The 20,548-nt window shown below is 37.6% G+C and overlaps 1 protein-coding gene across 6 annotated transcripts in view; it reads left to right on the top strand.

The window, feature by feature from the left end:
- The window catches only part of LOC105477239 (glypican 6), a 1,180,155-nt gene that overhangs the window by 312,975 nt on the left and 846,632 nt on the right, over positions 1–20,548 (top strand). For all 6 annotated transcript variants that reach the window (XM_011733662.3, XM_011733647.3, XM_011733670.3 and 3 more), the window contains one exon: positions 11,154–11,312. In XM_011733662.3, coding sequence (XP_011731964.1) covers positions 11,154–11,312 — 159 coding nt within the window. The remainder of the gene's footprint in view (positions 1–11,153; positions 11,313–20,548) is intronic.

The following is a 20,548-nucleotide window of genomic DNA, read 5'->3' as shown; positions in this document are numbered from 1 at the left end:
TTTCATGAAACTGTGAACTACCTCCAACAGTAGTTTGTGCACTTTTCTACATATATCGACTTTCCCTTGAAAATTTTAAATCTCATGGTGCTTACAAAAGCTTACTGTTTTGCCCAAGTGAGCCCTGTCACAGTGATTGTGAGGATTTTTTATACTTTTCTTAATATAATCAAAATGCTCCTATGTTTTGTCGTCGGCTCTGTAATGCCTAACCACAGATTTCCTGGACTGTTTGCATATAGTAAGAAAAGTAGCAGGAATTCAGATTTTCTCTCAAGATCTTTCTATTCATTATCTTTTAAAAATTGGTGCTGAGAAATATAATGAATCTCTCTCTCTGTGTAATGTGAGTATATGTGTATATGTGTGTAGTTGTACATACAAATTCCTGATTATCTTTTGTGTTGAGACAGCACTTTAAAATGTCTAAAAATTTTATCTGTATAAATTGAATAAATTGTATATATTTAAAATGAGCAGAAACTTCCTTTATTTACAAATAACCAAATAATTTACAAGTTTAATGATTTTATGGCATACCAAGGCCAAGGTTAGATGTGAGAAAAAGAAAAGATAGCTTTTCTCACTCCAGATGCTCCCTGCTTTCTAAGACTGCCTTGCCTTCCCACACTGCCCACTCCTCACCTCCCATACACTTTATCCCTTGATCATTCTGATCACACCTTCTTCTGTGCTCATCCTCACCCCTAAACAGTTCAGCTTCTCTGAAACAGGAAAGTCAACCAAATGGTAAGGGTCAGAAACATTGGCAGAGGAACTAAGAAGGTTCTTCTGTGTCTTCTAGAGTAGCATGTTTAAATTCTGTCTGCATAACTGTTGGACCTGATTTAAACAATTAGCTAATTGGTCCCATTTAAAGGAGGTATTTTTTGCAGAGTGAAATTTTAGAACTACAAGAATTAGCATTTAAAGTTTTTATCAGGAGATTGACATAATCGAAGGATGACAATAATATAGGCACTTTGAATGATAAAATCCCCTAAAGTAGAATGTTAACTGAATTTCCTAAAACCTGTGTGAAAGTTGGAATGTTTCTGATTATGGTGTTGAGCAACCTCACTAAACAAGAGCAGCCCTGAGAGATATGAAAAGATCATCTATAATAACTCTTTACACTGAAAAATGTTGAAAGGTGCTTATTTGGAGGTTTAGGGTATTTGAACTTAAGGAAACGAACTGGAACATACATTTTAAAAATTTGGCTTCCCTACATTCTGCCATTTCCCAATTAGCTTGCATAGGAAATTTATGAGACTAAAAACAGTCCAGGTCTATTTACTGCAGTTTAAATTATCTTAGCTATCAGAAACTATAGCTAAAAGTTCACTTATTCTAAAATATTTCACTTCCCTCCACCTGTTTCCTTAGGTGTGGTTAAATTCCTTAACTTCCTTGGCACCAGATGAACAAACTGTCTGTTTATTTGAGGAGACGTGTCAAATGAGGAGAACACTGTTGCTTGGCACCAGATGTGCTCATTGACTATGGGAATTTCAATAATTCTAGGGTAAGAGAACTCTGACACAGACTGCACACTCTGAAGAGGGCCAAGTCTGAAATAAATAGTGCCCTCTGATCAAATGGAATTTGGAGTTTCAGAAATTGAAGCTGTCTGTTTTGTGAGATCTTGCCATCTTGCCATCTTTTTTGGTGTGAACTGGTTTTTATTGGGGTGTAGGACACGGGGTAGGAAATACCACCTTGGGGTATGACTTGCCCCTCTCCAAGGGAAGGGCCATTCACATTCTAATCTTCTGGGGTAGTTGATGGAACTATTTCTTCTTCTTGAAGTTGCTCTTGCTGTCAGCAGCCTCCTTAGGTCCACTGCTGACCATCTCCTACTTGGGAGAGAAATCTTCCAAGGACTCTTCCAAGAATTTCTTTTTTCTTGGAGACATCCTGTTGCCTGCCCCTTCAGGATCACTAACTGTTTTCTCCTTGGGGGAGGATTTCACCCTCTTGAGAAACAATGGTTCAAACAGAGGAAGTGGCTGCTGAGATTAGTAGGAAGCTAGAGAAACAGGAGAAGCCTTGACAAAGGGAAAGAAGTGACTAGCTGTGCTTGACTTTGCATCTGCAGAAAAGCAGCAGTAGTATTCTGAAGGAGTATGAGGAGATGGGTGAAAAACCCAAAAGAGATAAAAGCAGAAGCTCCAGGAGGCTCCTCAGGAGAATGGAATGGAAAGCCCATTTCTCTCTTTCTCCAAACTCAAGAAAAAGAAATATTTTTCCAAGGAGGAGTTGGTTAGTAGCAATCTTGCCATCACCTTTCAACTTTGTAGATTTTTACTCTCTATCTACTTCCTAGGAAGGACAAAAATAGTAACTTCCCTCTGCACTCCAGAGCTCTATAAAAGCCAAAAGTTAGTTGGCTGAAGTCTATGAAATGTGACTCACTCTGGGCACTTCATTTCTGTTGTTTGTCTGTTTGTTTGGGATGTGCATCGCAGGGTCCCTGAGCGTCACCTCTGAGGGCAGAGAGCTTGCTGTAGCAGACCTGCAGAGGCTTGCTTGTGGGGTTAATGAGGTCCTCCTGTCTCCTCCTCTTTCCCACCACGCCACTCACCAAGTCTATTCCTGGCCATTTTCAGACTCAAGGTCATCCCTGGAGGGAGTGGGATCTGGCAGAATCACATTTCTGCTGTCACCTCAGCATCTTGTAGTGAAAATGAACATCTGGGCAAGCATTTGGGAAAATATCTTGTGAAGAGCAACACGTAAGTTGAAAGAGGCGTGCAGAGAGAGGAGCAGCCTCATCTCTTCTTCTTTGGAAAACAGATGACAATTTATGGTCTGCTCATATGTCCTTGAGCTCATTCTGCAACTTCCTGGTAGAACTCCCTTCTTTCACATCTACAGTTTCTCTTTTTTATTTTAGAGCTTGTGAAGAGCTCTGTAAAAAGGCGGGGACCCAAGGAACTCAGTGGCATCCACTTCAAGTGCCCTAAGAAAGCATCAGCTTGTGTAATCGTGGTTATGTGGCCCTGTGTCTGCTTTTGTGTGACATGAACCTACCATAATGATTTGCCCATAGAAAGTTTCCAATAAAGGGTAATTGTAGTTTCAGCTTTTCATTTTCTGCATTTTGGGGCTCTTATCCTGATTTTATTATTAGTGGTCCTGGGAGTGTCTGGCTCCTTTTCAGTTGAGCTAAGTATTGTATCTAATTATATATTAGACATATTATGAAGAACCTTTGGCAATTTGAGAAAGGAATATGAGTGGGAAACTCTTAAAGGATTGCACTTTCTCCTCCTTCATAAGTTACCACTTTGGAATAATTTCATTGTTATATCAAATACTTGTAGGTGTCAGAAGGTAGTTCTGCTGAGAATAGGAATTCTTGCTGTTTGGAGAAATTGGAACAGAAAGGGATGGAGTTGGATTCTTCTTCATACAGCAAAGTAGCTGCCATGATTTCACCAAGTAAATATTTCAGGCATTGCTGGTCACATGGTCTCTGCCATAACTACTCTGCTGTTGTAATGCCAAAGCGGTCGTAGACAATCCATGAATGAATAAGTGTGGCTGTGTCATCATCAAACTTTACACCTAAATTTGAATTGCATTAAGCTCTCACATAGTCAAAAGAGTCTTATAATATGTTTTCCCCAACCATGACTCACTGGTCCTAGAAAAATAGATGATGGACTGTGTTTGACCCATCAGCCATGGTTTGCAGATTTTTTTTTTAGGAAAAAAAATTAAACCCAAGCAGAACAGATTTTCTTTAGCTTCTCTGATCATTCATAATTGTCAGAATTTTAAGGAATATCAGCAGGCTCAGATCAGTGGAACAGAAGAGCTACACTTCCGTTCTTCAGTTCTCCCACAAACTTCTTCCTGTCTAGTAACATGTTACAAAGAAAGCAAGGCTCAGACTGAATTCAGCCACACATTCAGACGTTTTCTGGCTAGCAGACCTCAGGGATGAGCCTGTATGTTTGGGAATGTCACAGTACTCTCTCCCTCAGGCTCTAACAAGCACTTTGCATGAAAGATTTACTCCAAGGCTGACACAGTGATCTTGCAACATCAGGATGCTTCAAAGTTCCATCGATGTCTGTGAGCAGAGTTCTCTCTGGGTGGTGTGGTACCACAGGACTAGCATCCCAGATCAAGAAATTAGGTTGCCAGGCCTCTGTGATTCTCAGGTTTCATTCATGCAGTGGGAGGAGAGCCTATAAAACATTTTTGGCCAAAGTAACTTTTTAAATTTTTTACTTTTAAAAATACTGGAGATATATATATATACCGTTTTAACCCATTTTACAGAGTATGTTTAGTGGCATCAAGTGCATTCATATTGTCTAATCATCACCATTATCCATCTCTAGAACTTTTTCATCTTCCCAGACTGAAATTCTCTAATCTGTAAACAGTAACTCTCCATTTTCTCCTGCCCCCAGTCCCAGATAACCACCATTCTACTTTCTGTCTGCTTAATTTTCACTACTTCGGGCACCTCATATAAGTGGAATCATGTTGTCTTTGTCCTCTTGTGATTGGCTTATTCGGCTTCACATAATGTCCACATTGTAGTATGTGTTAGTACTGCGTTGCTTTTTATGGTGGAATAATAATCCATTGTATGTGTAGTTGTTTATCTGTTGTTTACCAGATGGAAGTTGTTTATCTGTTCACCTGCGGATGGGTGTTTTGGTTGTTCCGACCTTTTGGTTATTGTGAATAATGCTGCCAACCCCATAGCTTGAACAACACCAATTTCACCTATGAACATTTATTTTTAACATCTCTTCTGCCCATTAGTAAATCCTGGTATTGATTTAGTTAATACTTTTTGAAAGCTTGCCAGAGCTACCCCAAGTGTATAGATTCCTGTTTGAAGTACTATAAATGGTAACTGCCCCTAAAGGTATAGATTAAAGTTTATACACTCACATGCTTACCAGTGTTTGTACTGAAGCCTTTTAAAGTAATTAACTCAAGGCAGTATTACAGAGGCAACAACATTTTCATTTTGTCAATTTGTTTGTTATTCTCTAAACAAATGGAAAATATTCTACATGAGAATTAATTGTTGAGCTACTGGTCTCTTCTGACTGAGTGATAATAATGAGAGGTGCCTGCTTGGACGTTGTGATGTGACTTTGCTGAAGATACCTCCATCACCTGCCCCTCAAACATCTTATGTCTCTTTTCCTCCCAGAAAATGTTTTCGTAAGTTTGCTTTTGTCATAACTTAGCCACATTAGATGATTAGACATAGCTTAGAGGCATTAGCAACTGTTAATTACTTGATCTTTCTAAACCTTTACCTCTACTCTTTTTGCCATGATATGAGGAGGTTATACCACCTTCCAATAGATGGATAATTCTTGTTAATTTAACTTTTATGTCTGGAAAAATTTTGAAAATGGTGAAAACTATCTTGCATCTACTATACTTAGTTTGTAATTTACTTAAATTTAAAAGAATTAAGAGAACACATATGTGCAATGAATTATTTGTTGACACCAATCAGTTATCAATTCCAATAATAATTAGATAATAATAGATCGATTATTTTGAAGAAATCTATTTCCTCTTATCTAGTCATTTTGTGTGTTTACCCATGTGGAGCTTTTGTACTTTTACTTTTTAGAAATTGTAATAGTAAAGAAAAACATTTGATATCCTCATAGCAACATTTTAAAATCATTACTTAGATGTATTTCATATTATAGTTTATAAAATTAAAATATCTGATGAAAATTTGCTAAGCTCTGAGCTAAACCTTCTCCCTATTTTATCTCCTAACCTGTTATCATCATTTCCATTCTTTCAGATGAGGAATTGAGATGTTAAGCATCTCTCTTTCACTTCACATAGCTAGTAAGTGATAAGGTCAGATTACAGTGTCACCTTTTAATACCCATATTAATGTAATTGTTACTTATATATCACACTAGAAATATGAAATCAAAGAACTGAAAATATCAGGAAGACTTGTTATTTTAAAAATCTCAAAAGATATAATACAAAAAAATTCAAAAATGAATAGCACTTTCATATGGAGTGAAGGAAGAAAAAACCATGGTATCTCGCAGGATGGAAGGTTGTCTATATTATTTGGACACGAAACCATTTGCAGTTTAAGGAACACCCAGCCCATGTGGAAACATAAGGAACTACAAGCCCTTTCTGGGTTTATGTGGGGAAAAAAAAAAAAAAAAAAAATGTAGTGGCCATGTTTCTGGTTCATTGTTAAGCTGTCAGGGTGATTTTGATGTGCAGATACTTAAGTTTTTCTTCTAAGTACTAGAAGTTTAGAGTCATAGAGGCCCGTGTGGAAGTTTAGAGCGGTGGAGGTGCATGTGGAAGTTTGGAGCGGTGGAGGTGCGTGTGGAAGTTTGGAGCGGTGGAGGTGCGTGTGGAAGTTTGGAGCGGTGGAGGTGCGTGTGGAAATTTGGAGCGGTGGAGGTGCGTGTGGAAGTTTGGAGTCGTGGAGGTGCGTGTGGAAGTTTGGAGTCGTGGAGGTGCGTGTGGAAGTTTGGAGTCGTGGAGGTGCGTGTGGAAGTTTGGAGTCGTGGAGGTACGTGTGGAAGTTTGGAGTCGTGGAGGTATACGTAAGAAGTTGCCTTACTAATTCAGTGCAGTATTAGATTGTTCGTAGAACTGGAAATGTTCTTAAGAGGTTGCTCATTTATTTATGTTTATATGTCTTCCTGGGAGTGAGAAACCTAGAGAGATGAGGAGATGGAGAATACATAGATAAGTATGGAGAGAGAAAGTGAAGGGACAGCAAGATAGTTTAAGTCACTGACAATTGTGGTCACGTGCCCCAGGCTATGAATAAAACTGGGCCAGGATCAGCCAGTTTTGATGCCTTCACTTTCTCAGGGTGATTGAAACTGAAAATAGTATTCAAATAGTCACACAAAGAAGTGGGAGGGCTTCTTTTATATTCCTAAGAAATAAATGATGAAATTAACTGACAGCCACAGAAAAACATCAACCAAAGTAGAGGTAAAGGAACTAACTGATGAAATCACCTACTCTCTGGGTGATATTCACAAAACCCTGTATTGGGTGCTCTGCTGATGTATTTAGTAGTTTCCTGCAGGAAATATTTTCTCTTTATGCACTGCCCTTATCATCTGTTTCACCATAAACCATAGCTCCACTGAATGTTCTATTTTTTAAATACTCATGGGTATGAAAAAAGAGAACATGGTCAGAATCTTTATTATAATATTCTTTTGTTATTAAGAAAATAATAAATGACAATATAAAAGTCATTACAACACTTAGAGATTTTGCTTGTGGATTTTTAATTTTTGTCCTTATAATTTGGGCTTGATATTTTATAAAAAGGAAAATTAGTGATTGATGGACCATTTGCCTTTGATAGTCAACTTATTCTGTGTTAGGGTCTTCAGCTCTAGAACCATGCTTCTCAGTAGGATGTGAGTATCATAATTACTTTGGGAAAAATTTCACAACTCACATCGTTCCATTTTGGTGGTGTCGAAATCGTCACGTGAAAGATGATCAGGAATACCCTTGTAGTTGGACAGGTTTACTTATAATTTATTGCAAGACCAAGAATATATCATGGAGAGCCATGTCCCAGTAAGAGGGTCTCAGAAGGAATTTATTGTAGGATATGGGTTTTGGTTGTGTGTGTTTAGGGGAGGGTGCATAGAGTCAGGGACTCATGCTCGATTGGATGCTGTCAGAAAGCAGAGGTAGTTCTGTAATAAGGTAATTCTCGAATTCTCTAATAAGACATTTCAATAAGTCTTGCTGACAAAATGGAAGACTAGCACAATGATGAATCTGTGATTAGTAAAGAAGTCCATCATATTAGCCAAGAGAGGAAGTGGTCGGTCCTTTATTTTATTTTATTTTTTTGAGACGGAGTTTTGCTCTTGTTGTCCAGGCTGGAGTGCAATGGCGTGATCTCAGCTCATTACAACCTCCACTTCCTGGGTTGAAGCAATTCTCCTGCCTCAGCGTCCCAAATAGCTGGGATTACAAGCATGCACCACCGCTCCCGGCTAATTTTGTATTTTTAGAAGAGACAGGGTTTCTCCATGTTGGTCAGGCTGGTCTCAAACTCCTGACCTCAGGTGATCTGCCTGCCTTGGCCTCCCAAAGTGCTGGGATAAAGGGGGCGGGGGGCGCCGTGCCTAGCCGCTTGGTACTTTTTGAATGGCACAGTAACCTTGTTTTCTGTGCTTAGACAAAACTATGAAGTGGCCTTACTTGGTTTATTCTTTCAATGTCTCAGGGTAGTCTTGTGTGAGGTTGGCATTCTGTGAGAATGTTTAAGTGTAACAGGAGAATGAGTGTCAGGCTGGCTTCTAAAGGGCAAGGGCTGCTTGTTTTTTCATTCTTCATAGCTACCCCCGACCTCCTCTCTAGGAAAACTGTAGTGACTACTAAGCTTTAATAACATATTTCCAAGTTTTTGTTACAAAATATTTTCATCATACAGAAAAAAGTAAAGATAATGCATTAAGTACCATATATCTATCAAGCAGCTTAAGGAATAAATAATGATAGATAAAAGTATTTGAGTATTTCTTTGAAATCCTAATCCTTCCTAAGAGCAAATTATTCACTTGAATTTGATGTTTATCATTTTCAAGAATAATGCATTTTTTTCTTTAAAAAATACATATATATTTACTTTTTGTCTCCTTCCTTTCTAGAAATTTAATAAGATATACCTTTATTTTTATTTTGTTTTAATTGGCATAAATAATTATACAATTATACATATTTATGGGAGGTACATAGTGATCTTTTGATACATAAAATGTGTAGTGATCAGAGAGGGGGATTAGCGTGTCTATCATCTTAAACATCATTTCTTTGTGTTGGGAACATTCAGTAACCTCTTTCTAGCATTTTGAAACTATGTAATATATTATCGTTAACTATAATCATCCTACAGTGGTGTAGAACACTAGAACTTATTCCTCCTATTAGCTGTAATTTTGTATCCTTTAACAAATCTCCTTACCACAGACCCCTTACTTTCCTCTATCCTTCCCAGCCTCTAGTATCCTCTGTTCTGCTTTCAACTTCCAAGAGATCCTTTTTTCAGCTTCCATATATGAATGAGAACGTGCAATGATTATCTTTCTGTTCTTGGCTATGCCACTTAACATAATGTCCTCCAGTTTCATCCATGTTGCATTGAATGACGGGCTAGCATCCTTTTTAAGGCTGGATACTGTTCCATTATGTACTTATGCCACGTTTTCTTTATCTGTTCATCTGTTTTTGGACACCTAGACTGATTCCATATCTTGGCTATTGTGCGTAGTGTTCCAGTAAACATGGGGTGCAATTGTCTCTTTGATGTACTGATTTCCTGCTCTTCAGATAAATGCCCAGGAGTGGGTGGCTGGATGCTATTTGTAGTCTTTTGAGGAACCTCCATACTATTCTCCATAGATACTATCATAGTTTACATTCCCACTGACAGTATATGAGTTTCCTTTTCCCTGGATCCTCCCCAGCATTTGTTATTTTTTATCTTTCTGATACCAACCATCCTAACTGGGGTGAGATGATACCTCATAGTGGTTTTGATTTACATTTCCCTATTTCCCTGATGATTAGTCACGTTGAGCTTTTTTTTTTTTTTTTTTTTCTTATAATTGTTGGGCATTTGTGTGTCTTTTAATTAGGAACTCAAACACCTAACAGCAAAAAAAAAAAAAAAAAAAAAAAGAAAGAAAAAAAAAGATGCTTCAGACCAGCAAAAGACCTAACGTTGTACATCTTTGTAAACTTTTTTTTTTTTAATTCCACTGTTGTTTGAAGTAGGAGCTTAAGCATGAAACTACACGAAGAATCGTGAGACACCCTACGCTTCACACAAGGTCATAGGACATACTTTTATAAGTACCATTAAACATTATAAATGAATTTTAATCACAGAGTCAAGTACTTTGTTCATTTGTTTTCAGTGTCCTACAGTGACTTTAATAGCAGGAGCAATTTGTTGGCTTTATTTAGCAAGACATTGGGTGGATTTCCATTCTTTCCTCCACAGGCTGTGAGAAAGATTTTTGACACTCACTGAGCTGCTTCAGTTGGAAATTCACATTTTATGCAATAACAGACCATTTTAATTTCATGAAGCAAAGGATTGGCTTCTACTTGCAAATAGCACTAAAGAAAGCAATATTGTCAAAAGAAGTAGATAGATCTGTTGAATTAAATACAAGGCTTTCATTCCTTTTATTCTACATTTCCGTATAATGTAAGCATTAATTAAACCCATCAGTGACTTCCTTCTTTCTGGAGAATGTTTTCTGTCTGACAAGAAATGTCAGCTTAGCAAATGAGACCTACCATTAAAAACACACTCACCTGGACTTAGAGAAAAGCTGATGCATACCCAAGGACAGACTTGCGGAAAGAGAACCCAAGGGACAGTTCCCATCTTTTCTTGCTTTTGGTGGGACTAAGTGTCTTTTGCCTTACTTGAGGTTTCCCAAGACAAGCGTACATAGCTGTATTACATCTTGTGTCATTGTATCACCTGATGTTTACTTGAGGCATTAAAAATAAAAGCCAGGAGGCCGGGCGTGGTGGCTCAAGCCTGTAATCCCAGCACTTTGGGAGGCCGAGACCGGTGGATCACGAGGTCAGGAGATCGAGACCATCCTGGCTAACATGGTGAAACCCCGTCTCTACTAAAAAAAATACAAAAAACTAGCCGGGCGAGGTGGCGGGCGCCTGTTGTCCCAGCTACTCGGGAGGCTGAGGCAGGAGAATGCCGTAAACCCGGGAGGCGGAGCTTGCAGTGAGCTGAGATCTGGCCACTGCACTCCAGCCTGGGCGACAGAGCGAGACTCCGTCTCAAAAATAAAATAAAATAAAATAAAAGCCAGGAAAAAATGCCATGGTATTTTGAAGTTTTTAATGCACCTTCACTTACATGATGAGGAACAGAGACTAAATATCAGGTTCAACTTAAGTCCACCATGTGTTTGGAATGTTAGATACACTGATGTGCTGTGGCCCAGATAGAGTTCATGGTGACAGCTGGAGAAGTAGATGGAACAAGCACCCTAAGATTTGAACAAAGTGTTAGAGAAGTGAAATCTCTAACATCCACCAAAAGTCCTTAGAATGCAATAGTGACATTTAACTTCTCTTTGCAGGGGAACACTTAAGAATCTGTCCTCAGGAATATACATGCTGCACCACAGAAATGGAAGACAAGTTAAGCCAACAGAGCAAACTCGAGTTTGAAAACCTGGTGGAAGAGACAAGCCATTTTGTGCGCACCACGTTTGTGTCCAGGCATAAGAAATTTGACGGTAGGTGAAATGGTTTTCACTTGACTTTGCTATAGGTGCACTTTTCTATGAGAATCTTGGTATCATATGAAAAATATTTTTTACAAAGGGAGCTTTTCTATCCTTCTTAAATATTTATAGCATTGTCTATTTTTAGAAAAGGCATGAGTTTTCTTGACAGTATTTTTTTTTTAAGTAATATCTTGGTAAAACCTGGTTTAACAAAGAGCTGTTTTGCATTTGTGCTTTGCCTATGAGATTATTGTAAAGATTTAGCTCAAGTTTTCATTAAAGGAGTTATAATTCAGCTTTTGTTATACTGCAGCTTGTCTAGTTTTCTTATGGGGATTCTCCCTTAAAAAATAAGTGTAACTTAAGATTATTTGAAATATAACATCATATTTGAAGAGGAAAGGCTTGTTTTAAATGTCAGCGACACAGATTCCTTTATTTTAGACTTTGCCATTGCAATCATATAGCACATTTTACATTGCAGTAGTGCGTTCTATCTAAGGTTTAGACCCTCTTCTCATATCCTGGTTATAAGCAGTCAATGCTATTTCTATATTCTATTTGTTAAATAAACATTTTTATATTACAAATTATTACTGAAATTTCAGCATTGAATTTTCTCATTAGAACCTGAATATTTTGAAAATATTTAAAGGTAGTTTGATTCTTTATAAACAGTATCAACAATGATAACAATACATTTAGTACTTTTAGATGGTGTGTTGTCTTTAGTGCTTTAAGAAATGGATGTACCTTACTATGATTTCTTGTAAACCAGACTTGCACCTTGTGGTGAACTTTCTTTGAGCTCCGTTGGTCCTACAACATTACTCTAGAGCAAAAGAGCTGCTATTAATTTTCTTCTCTCAGTTCAGTCAATGCACAGCAGAGCCAGTTTAGGAAAGGTTGGCCAAAGTTTTTATGTTTCTTTTTTCTTTACTGTGTGGTAGGTAAAATGTTCCATTTTATTGCTGTTTTAAACTATTATAGCAGCACCGATCTTTTTCAATTCGGTTCTCAAGTTTACGGAAGACAGGCCTACCTGGTATTTTCAGTACAAATGATGTGACACTTTCTGTGTAAGTGACTGGGGTTTCATCTTTCGGCAAGTATGTTTTAACATCTTCACATTCTATCTTTGGCTCTCCCTTGTGTATAATTTTATATGTGGATGTATGTGAAAATAATTTTTTATTTAGTGGTGATGCTGTGAATGTTGTTCCCTTAAATGCAACTAGGGAGTACTTAGGGGTTGCTCTTGATTACAGGTTACAAAACCAGTGACATTAGGAGCCCCAGATAGGACTCTGTGTTTGGAGGACTACACTCTATCACTTCAAGCTACAGCAAATTGAACTGTTTTGTCATTTGTTACATAAAGTAGGTGATAATGATCTGTTTCCACTGATTTTGACCTGTGTCCCTGGGAAACTAACAGACAAACAAAAAACAAAAACTCTAGTGCATTTATAAAGCTGTACTCCAAAGTGATGTTAAAATAATTCCAGGACACTATTCATGGTAGATAATATATATATTCTTTAACAACAACAACAACAACAACAAAATAAATATTAGGTAGCTTTATGGAGAGCTGACATTTTTAAAACAAGTAAAGCCATTCAACAAGACTGAGCCAGCCAGGCTTGGTGGCTCATGCTTGTAATCCCAGCACTTTGGTAGGCTGAGGTAGGTGGATCATGAGGTCAAGAGATCGAGGCCATCCTGGCCAACATGGTGAAACCCCATCTCTACTAAAAATACACACACACACACACACACACACACACACACACACACACACACACACACAATTAGCTGGGCGTGGTGCCAGGCACCTGTAGTCCCAGCTACTGGGGAGGCTGAGGCAGGAGAATCACTTGAACCCAGGAGGCGGAGGTTGCAGTGAGTCAAGATTCTGTCACTACACTCCAGCCTGGCAACAGAGCGAGCCTCCATCTCAAAGCAAACAAAACAAATCAAAAACAAAACAAAAAACAAAAACAAAACAAACAAAACAAGACTGAGCCTTATTCTTCTTGTATTATATTGATAACTTTTAATATCTTTGCATTTCTAGTTTCTAATCCCACATCTGGTTTGTCCTATTAAAGAAACCTCTCTCCACTTTCTCACTTACTCCCTCCCTGTCTCTATATAGGTATATTTTGAATTGTTCTAATGTATCTAAGGGTATGATGTCAATCAGTTTGACAGGATATTGATTTTGCTAAGATTAGATCTGACCTAATCTAACCTAAGAGAAGGATGAATTCTTTAGCAACCACTCATTTTATTGCAGTTGCATTGGGTAGGATGGGAGAGAAATTAAGATTTTTTTTTTTGGAGGCTTTCAGCCAGAGTGGAAAAAAAAAAAAAAAAAGAGAGAGAATCTAAATGTGATTCTAATAATCTCAACTCCTGAAGCACTTTGACTTAAGATAATAATAATAATCGTCATCATCAAGTAAAAAGTCACTGTCACATTTTCTGTTATTTTCTCTGGGCAGATTCATGAGGGTCAGTTATACACGGCTATGATTTATTTTCTTATATCTCAAAGGTGAGTCTGCTAAGTCACCTTCCGTGAATGATTGTGCATTCATGTGGGTAGTTTTCTATTTTTTCCTTTTTTTCCCCCCCCAAATACTTTCTCATGTCCCTTGTTGATGAATGTCAATTTGACGTAAGCACAAAACTATCTAGTTTCAGTTATAGAATATTACTTTCTTTGAGTTTTATTTTCCCACATAAACCAACAGTACTATGAAGGACTTGGAGTTTATTTTAGTAACTTCCTATTATGTTAGTCATTTTGCATCATTGCTGGAGTCTCTTCATCCATCTTGTCTATTTTGAGGTTCTGCCTCTGTTTCCACTTTCTCAGAAGTCTTAATTTGTCTTTTGGATTGTGTATAGCTTTGTTGGCTATATGCTCTTTATGAAAAACCACTCCTTAATTAAAATTAAGAAAGTTTGGTGAGTTTTCTATTTTTATTAAGTAGAGCAGCAATTTAAATTCCATACATGCGATCCAGTCCAATATATATTTAGAGAGGCTAAAGTCAATTGCTGGTAATGATTAATCTCTGGTTATCACTTTTCTTACTGTATGAGAAATGCTTTGATTCCATTTAACTTTTTATTTTGTGGCAGAGGTGACTGTTTTTAAAATTTGAGATTCCAGTACTGTTAACTTAAAACCATATTCTATTTATTGTCTTACTTTCCCTGTCTTTTTTAAATTGATATTTTGGTAACATTTAGAAGAGACACTATAATTTTATAATGCATAAAATTATAAATACTCATCAGATGGTAGGAAGTTAAAGTGGAATCAACTTGAGTTATTACCCAACCTTCGTAAGTTTCTGTGCTTAGCTCCAAGATTAGCCTAGCATTCATACCTGAGAGGCAACAAATTTTAAAAGCATATACTATCAATTCCAGAAATTTTAATTCTTTGGCAGATAATTTTCCTATAGCTGTATACCTTTTTAAAATTTTTGAATATAGAATTAAAATGTCATGATAAAAGTCTGTATAATAGAGTTTTCTTGACATTGCTTCTCCAAGGGTCTAACAAGGTATTTGTTGCTTTACCTTTTTCTTATTTCTCCAACCAAATCTCAATGTCTGGCTCTCACGACACATCCCTGTAAGCCCTTCATCCTTTGGTCTTGGTCCTGGCCACTGCAAAAGTTCTCTCCGAACTATAGAGGGATGCTCTGAATATGCTCTATAGCCAAGCCCAGCTTTTCTGTTGTTCCCCAGGATTAAAATTTTGGACAATGACCCAACTTAGTATATCAGGCAGAATGATCACATTACTCCCTTCCTTCTCACCTTCTTCTCCTCTGCCAAACACCCCAGGCAACAGATAAACACCAGCATATTAAAACGTAGACAAAAGGAGAGTCATCTTTGGGTACTCACTCATTTTTAGCATTTTCGTATTCAGTGACTAGCCTGTCAAATTGGCATTCCTGTCTAAGTCCTGTTTTGCTGTTGTGCTACCAAGTAGCTCATGTGTAAGAGGAAATGGAGAACAAGCAAGTAACAGCTAGTAGTAATAGTAACTATTAGCTAGTAGTAATAGTAATAAGAGGCAACATCTGACCCTGTGTCCTGCCGTTCATAGATTTTAACCCTAGGTATCTGAGGCACACTGAATTGCAATCACACAGATATTATAATAAATGGCAGAGTCAGGATTCCATTCCAGGCTGAGCACTCCTGGATCTCTGCTCTCAGCTATCTACCACATCATCTTGCCAGTTCCCAGATGTGCTGGCGTCTTGTGGTTAACACCACCTATTCCTCTATCTCACCCTGCCGGGCCTGTCCTGTCCTAGTTATTGTGGGGAGGATGTGGAAATGACTGTCAAGGAAAAGTGGAAGATTTGTTTTTAACTCTAAAAAAAAAAAAAAAAAAAACTACCCACCTAAATATAGTCCAGCCCTCAAGGAATCTGGAGGTTTGACAGGGTAAATGACTTGCCAAGTTTCCACTAAGAATGATGAATCCAAGAGTGTGACCTAATACTTAAATCAGAGTTAGAAATAGTCATGTTATATATAGGAAGTCAATACTTGGTTGAAATTCTAAATTTTTATTTCTTTTGAATGGATACTGTTGAAAAATTATTGGTATTTCTTTAAAAGGGCAGTAGAAATATTGGTGGGTAAAGAATCCACCCATATCTTTGGGAAAGGCAGGAACAGTATTCAACTGGAATTTGTCCCTAAATTAAAGAGGAATGGGTGTTTTTTTGGTAAAAGCCTTTATTAAATCAATGAAGATATATTGTTATTATTATTTTTTTTACCTCACAAAGCCTAGTGGTTTCTATCTTGATGTCGGCACTAACACCCTATCCTCTAAGCATGTCTGTGGAATATGGATTATTCAGAGGCAGAAAGATTTAGTTGAAGGGATATTTTATTTAGGTTCCTTTTTTCCTTTGAATTTATTTGAGCTGAAATGTATTCACATTTGGAGCTCCATATGAACTTTTTTATTTAATGTGTTCTTGGTCTTATTATTTTACTTTACTTCCTCGCTTTTATTAATGTATTTTAATGGTATACATTTGTCCAGAAATTTGGCAGCCAGTGCATTTTTAAAAGCAAAATAAAAATATTGAACAGTAAGTTCTATCCTTATGAAGAACTTATTCTATAGTAACACGTACAGACTACCCACTGAACTGGACGCAGTGATATAATATTTTTACATTGCAAATCTGCTTGTGTTTTGTTTTTAAATATCGTTTCTCATCTATATACTGTAGAGGTGACAGTAACGTAATGATTTCTTTAATATTTGCCCTAATTTTCTCCGAGAATACACTTACTTGAAAAGAGATAAACCCTAAATGGGTTTCCCTATGGTGGTAGCATCTTTCATATTTCCTGTCACAAGGGTGAGATTTTTTGTATGTGTGTGTGATTTCTATTTGAAAACATTTATTTAGAGCCTATCACGGAGAATGTACTTAACCAAGTATTGTTGTAGATTAAAAAATGACTAATAATGATTAAAATTTGGTCATTGCCTATCAAGGAGTTTACGTTTTGGGGGAGACATAAGTATAAACCCAAGAGTAAGAAAGGCAGAATTGCTTGTATCCTAAAGTAGAAGTCCATTGGAAAGAGGAGGGAGGAAATTTTTCTACATAGTGGCATCCAAGAAGACTTTTTGGAAGAGCTTGCAGTTCAATATTCAAAGAATGTCTTAAGATTGTGATAATTCAAAAAGTGCCAGGATGAGACAAAATGAATCAAATATTTTGTATGCAAGTCCATAAAGTCTGTCGGACATATTGTAAACAATTTACTATTGATTTTCTTTTCAACAATGTTAATTTATTGACATTTAGCATATATCTATTAGATAGATATTCTGTCACAATGTTTTCTTCCTTGCACCAGCTTGCTACTGTTTTGTAAGGAAAAACACACAATTTCAGGGCATAAACAAGAAGTGTTTATTTTTCTGTAGTATATCTTTGGGTTGACTAGAGATTGGCTGCTCATGTAGGCTTGACTCTATGCATTTAGAGTCATTTTGGTCTGGTCTGGTCTATATGTCGCTTATTCATTTGAAAGCAGTACTCTGTCTTAAGCATGTTCTTCTCTTAGTGGAGTGTGGCGATGCTAATATAGACAGGTGGAGGCAGAATGCTCCTTAAAGCCTAAACTAGAATTGCCACACTGTCTTCCTAAGGTTTATAAGCCAAAGCAAATCTGATGGCAATTTCCAACATTAGTGGGACAAGAGATTATACTACTCCTAAGGAAGTGGAAGTGGGGAAAGGAATGATTATTTCTGTATCATAATCTACCATAGTCCTCAAGTTACTGCCTCTTGCTACTTCCCAATGTTTTACTAATCACGTTGACTTTTCAAAAATAGATTCCCTAGGAATTCAGGAACAATAGTTATTTTCTAAATAAATCATAGCAAGACAGACACAATTGTCTTACTACCTCCAATGTCCTAACACACTAACAAATACATGTATAACCATACACACACACACACACACACACACACACACACACACACGCCCACAACACACACCCCTCTATGATGTTATTATATTATGCAGATAAATAGATGTAATAATTCCTTGTATTGTGCTGCTGCTGTCCTAAATCATTGCACAGAATAATAGGTTACTACAATTCATAGGGCTTATAATGTTAATCATTCTAAGAAGTAATTAGCTGAATGCCTTCTGTACATTTGCTAGGCTACCAACTCAGCGATATGTATTCCATCTGAAGGACACTCCTCTTGAAATCAGAATGCACTGAACTGAATTTCAGAAATTAGAGAAACAATCTCACTGGCATTGGGAAGTAATCTGCCAATTTTCCCAAAGGGCAGATCTTCCAAAAATAAAAATCGTCCAACTAGAGATATTGGCTTTGACAGAGCTACTTAACAGGTTTACAAATCACAAACGCCTTTCAAGCCTTGCGTTTATACAATACTGAAAGAGAAGATCCTAGTAGGGGGTCTTTTAAGTGTGTGCATGTAGAACCCAGATCTTTGTACAACTGGAATATGCCTTCCTTCTCTCCTCCTCCTCCTCCTCTTCCCCCCTTCTTACTCCTCCTCTTTCTTTTCTTTTCTTTTCTTTCCCCTCCTTTGAACTTTGACAGATCTTTCAAAGCTAAGACTACACACTGCTGATCGTCAGCTCTGACTTCAGTGATGGACTTCCAATCTTTTTCTAATTCTAAGACCCCTACCACGCACCTCAAAGTAACTTGATATACATTATGCTCCCAGTGTGGTTGTAATATCATCTTATTATCACCAGTTCCCTTGCATGGTGGCTTTGCTGAGCAGCTGGTTTACAGACAAGCCAATTTCTTTTAAGTATTGCTCTGTCAGACTCTGAAACCAGTTCTACCAGAAGGATTCTTGCTCATGAATGTTAATGAGCAGACAAGTATCCTTTCTCTGACAGAGGCTCACTAATCCTTTGAGTAACTATGGGTGAATTACAGGAAAAATTTTATTTAAGTTAAATTGGTCTGCCACTAAGTAGAGAAAACTTATTTTCTTATTTTAATGAAAATCAAGAAAAAAATATTTAATGGGGATGTAAATTACAGCTCCCTGGAAACATTTTTGTCTTCTGACCTGAGAACACAGTACCTCAGTGTAGACTGGTTCAACTGCATAGTGTGCTTAACGCTGGTAAACTCATGATCTCCAGTGAGGCCTGATCTGCAGTAGGACAGGGAGAAATGGAGTAGAAACCACTCACTCTTTCTGGGGTTTGGTACCAAGAGATTCTTTATGTTCCTTAGTGATAAGGAATTGGGATAAAAAATTATTCTTTCTTCTTCCACTGAGCCAATGTAAGATTTCCTTTTTTTTTTTTCCAAAACAAATAAGATAGTAAAGCCATAAGAACAGCATTTGTATGCTTTTCGTATTCTAAGAATATGAGAAAAATAATTTCAGTGAACCTTTATCTGAAAAGATATAACCATGACCTGATGGAATCCTGAGATGAGCAGGTTGAAAGCAATGAGATGGGCCAGACACAGTGGCTCACACCTGTAATCCCAGCACTTTGGGAAGCCGAGGTTGGCAGATCAGAAGGTCAGGAATTCAAGACCAGCCTGGCCTGCATGGTGAAACCGTGTTTCTACTAAATAATACCAAAAATTAGCTGGGCATGGTGGCACGCGCTTGTAATCTCAGCTACTCAGGAGGCTGAGGCAGGAGAATTGCTTGTACCCAGGAGGCGGAGGTTGCAGTGAGCCAAGATTGTGCCATTGCACTCCAGCCTGGGTGACAAAGCGAGACTCCATATCAAAAAAAAAAAAAAAAAAAAAAAAGGAATGAGATGGGCAGAAAGATGATCATTGTCGAAGCTGGTTGATGAGTCCTTGGGGAGTTCATAGACTATTCTGGGTTGTGTATAGTTTCTGAATTTCCATAATAAAGAGATTAAGAGAGAGAGAGACAGAGAGAGAGAGAGAGAGAGAGAGCTGGCCAGCTCAGTGTCTCATGCCTGTAATCCCAACACTTTGGGAGACTGAGGTGGGCGGATCACCTGAGTTTAGGAGTTTGAGACCAGCCTGGCCAACATGGTAAAACTCTGTCTCTATTACTAAAAAACATACAAATTAGCCAGGTGTAGTGGCGCAGGCCTGTAATTCCAGCTACTCGGGAGGCTGAGGCACAAGAATCGCTTGAACCCAGAAGATGGAGGTTGCAATGGGCCAAGATTGTGCCCCACAGCACTGCAACCTGGGCAACAGAGTGAGACTCTGTCAAAAAAAAAAAAAAAAAAAAAAGAGAGAGAGAGAGAGAGAAAGCCGACTTGAACGTACACAGAACTGAAGATATCCAGACTGTGAATCCATGTACATATAGAACAATGTCAGCGGATGTTACTACTCTCATTTTTTGTATATTCAACAGTAAATTATACAGAGCACATCATTTTCAAATTGCAAATCTGAACATATCCTATAGGATTTTGACTTAATTCAAGGCTACTTAGCTTATGCTTCCTTCCAATATTCTATTATTAGTGTGTTGGAAGTGACATCCCTCATCTATCCACATGAACAGGCCTGTTAAAATGAGGCTTAATCTTTAAATCTCCTTGGTAAGTGTGATTGAATATGTTAAACTTTTGTTTGTAAGCCATATGGACATCAAAATAAGGAAAATATCCAAACCCGAGCTTTGGCAAGATTCAAATGAC

Source organism: Macaca nemestrina, chromosome 16 (genome assembly GCF_043159975.1).
Source record: "Macaca nemestrina isolate mMacNem1 chromosome 16, mMacNem.hap1, whole genome shotgun sequence".
Taxonomy (NCBI): domain Eukaryota; kingdom Metazoa; phylum Chordata; class Mammalia; order Primates; family Cercopithecidae; genus Macaca; species Macaca nemestrina.
This window is presented reverse-complemented; position numbering and strand designations above follow the sequence as displayed.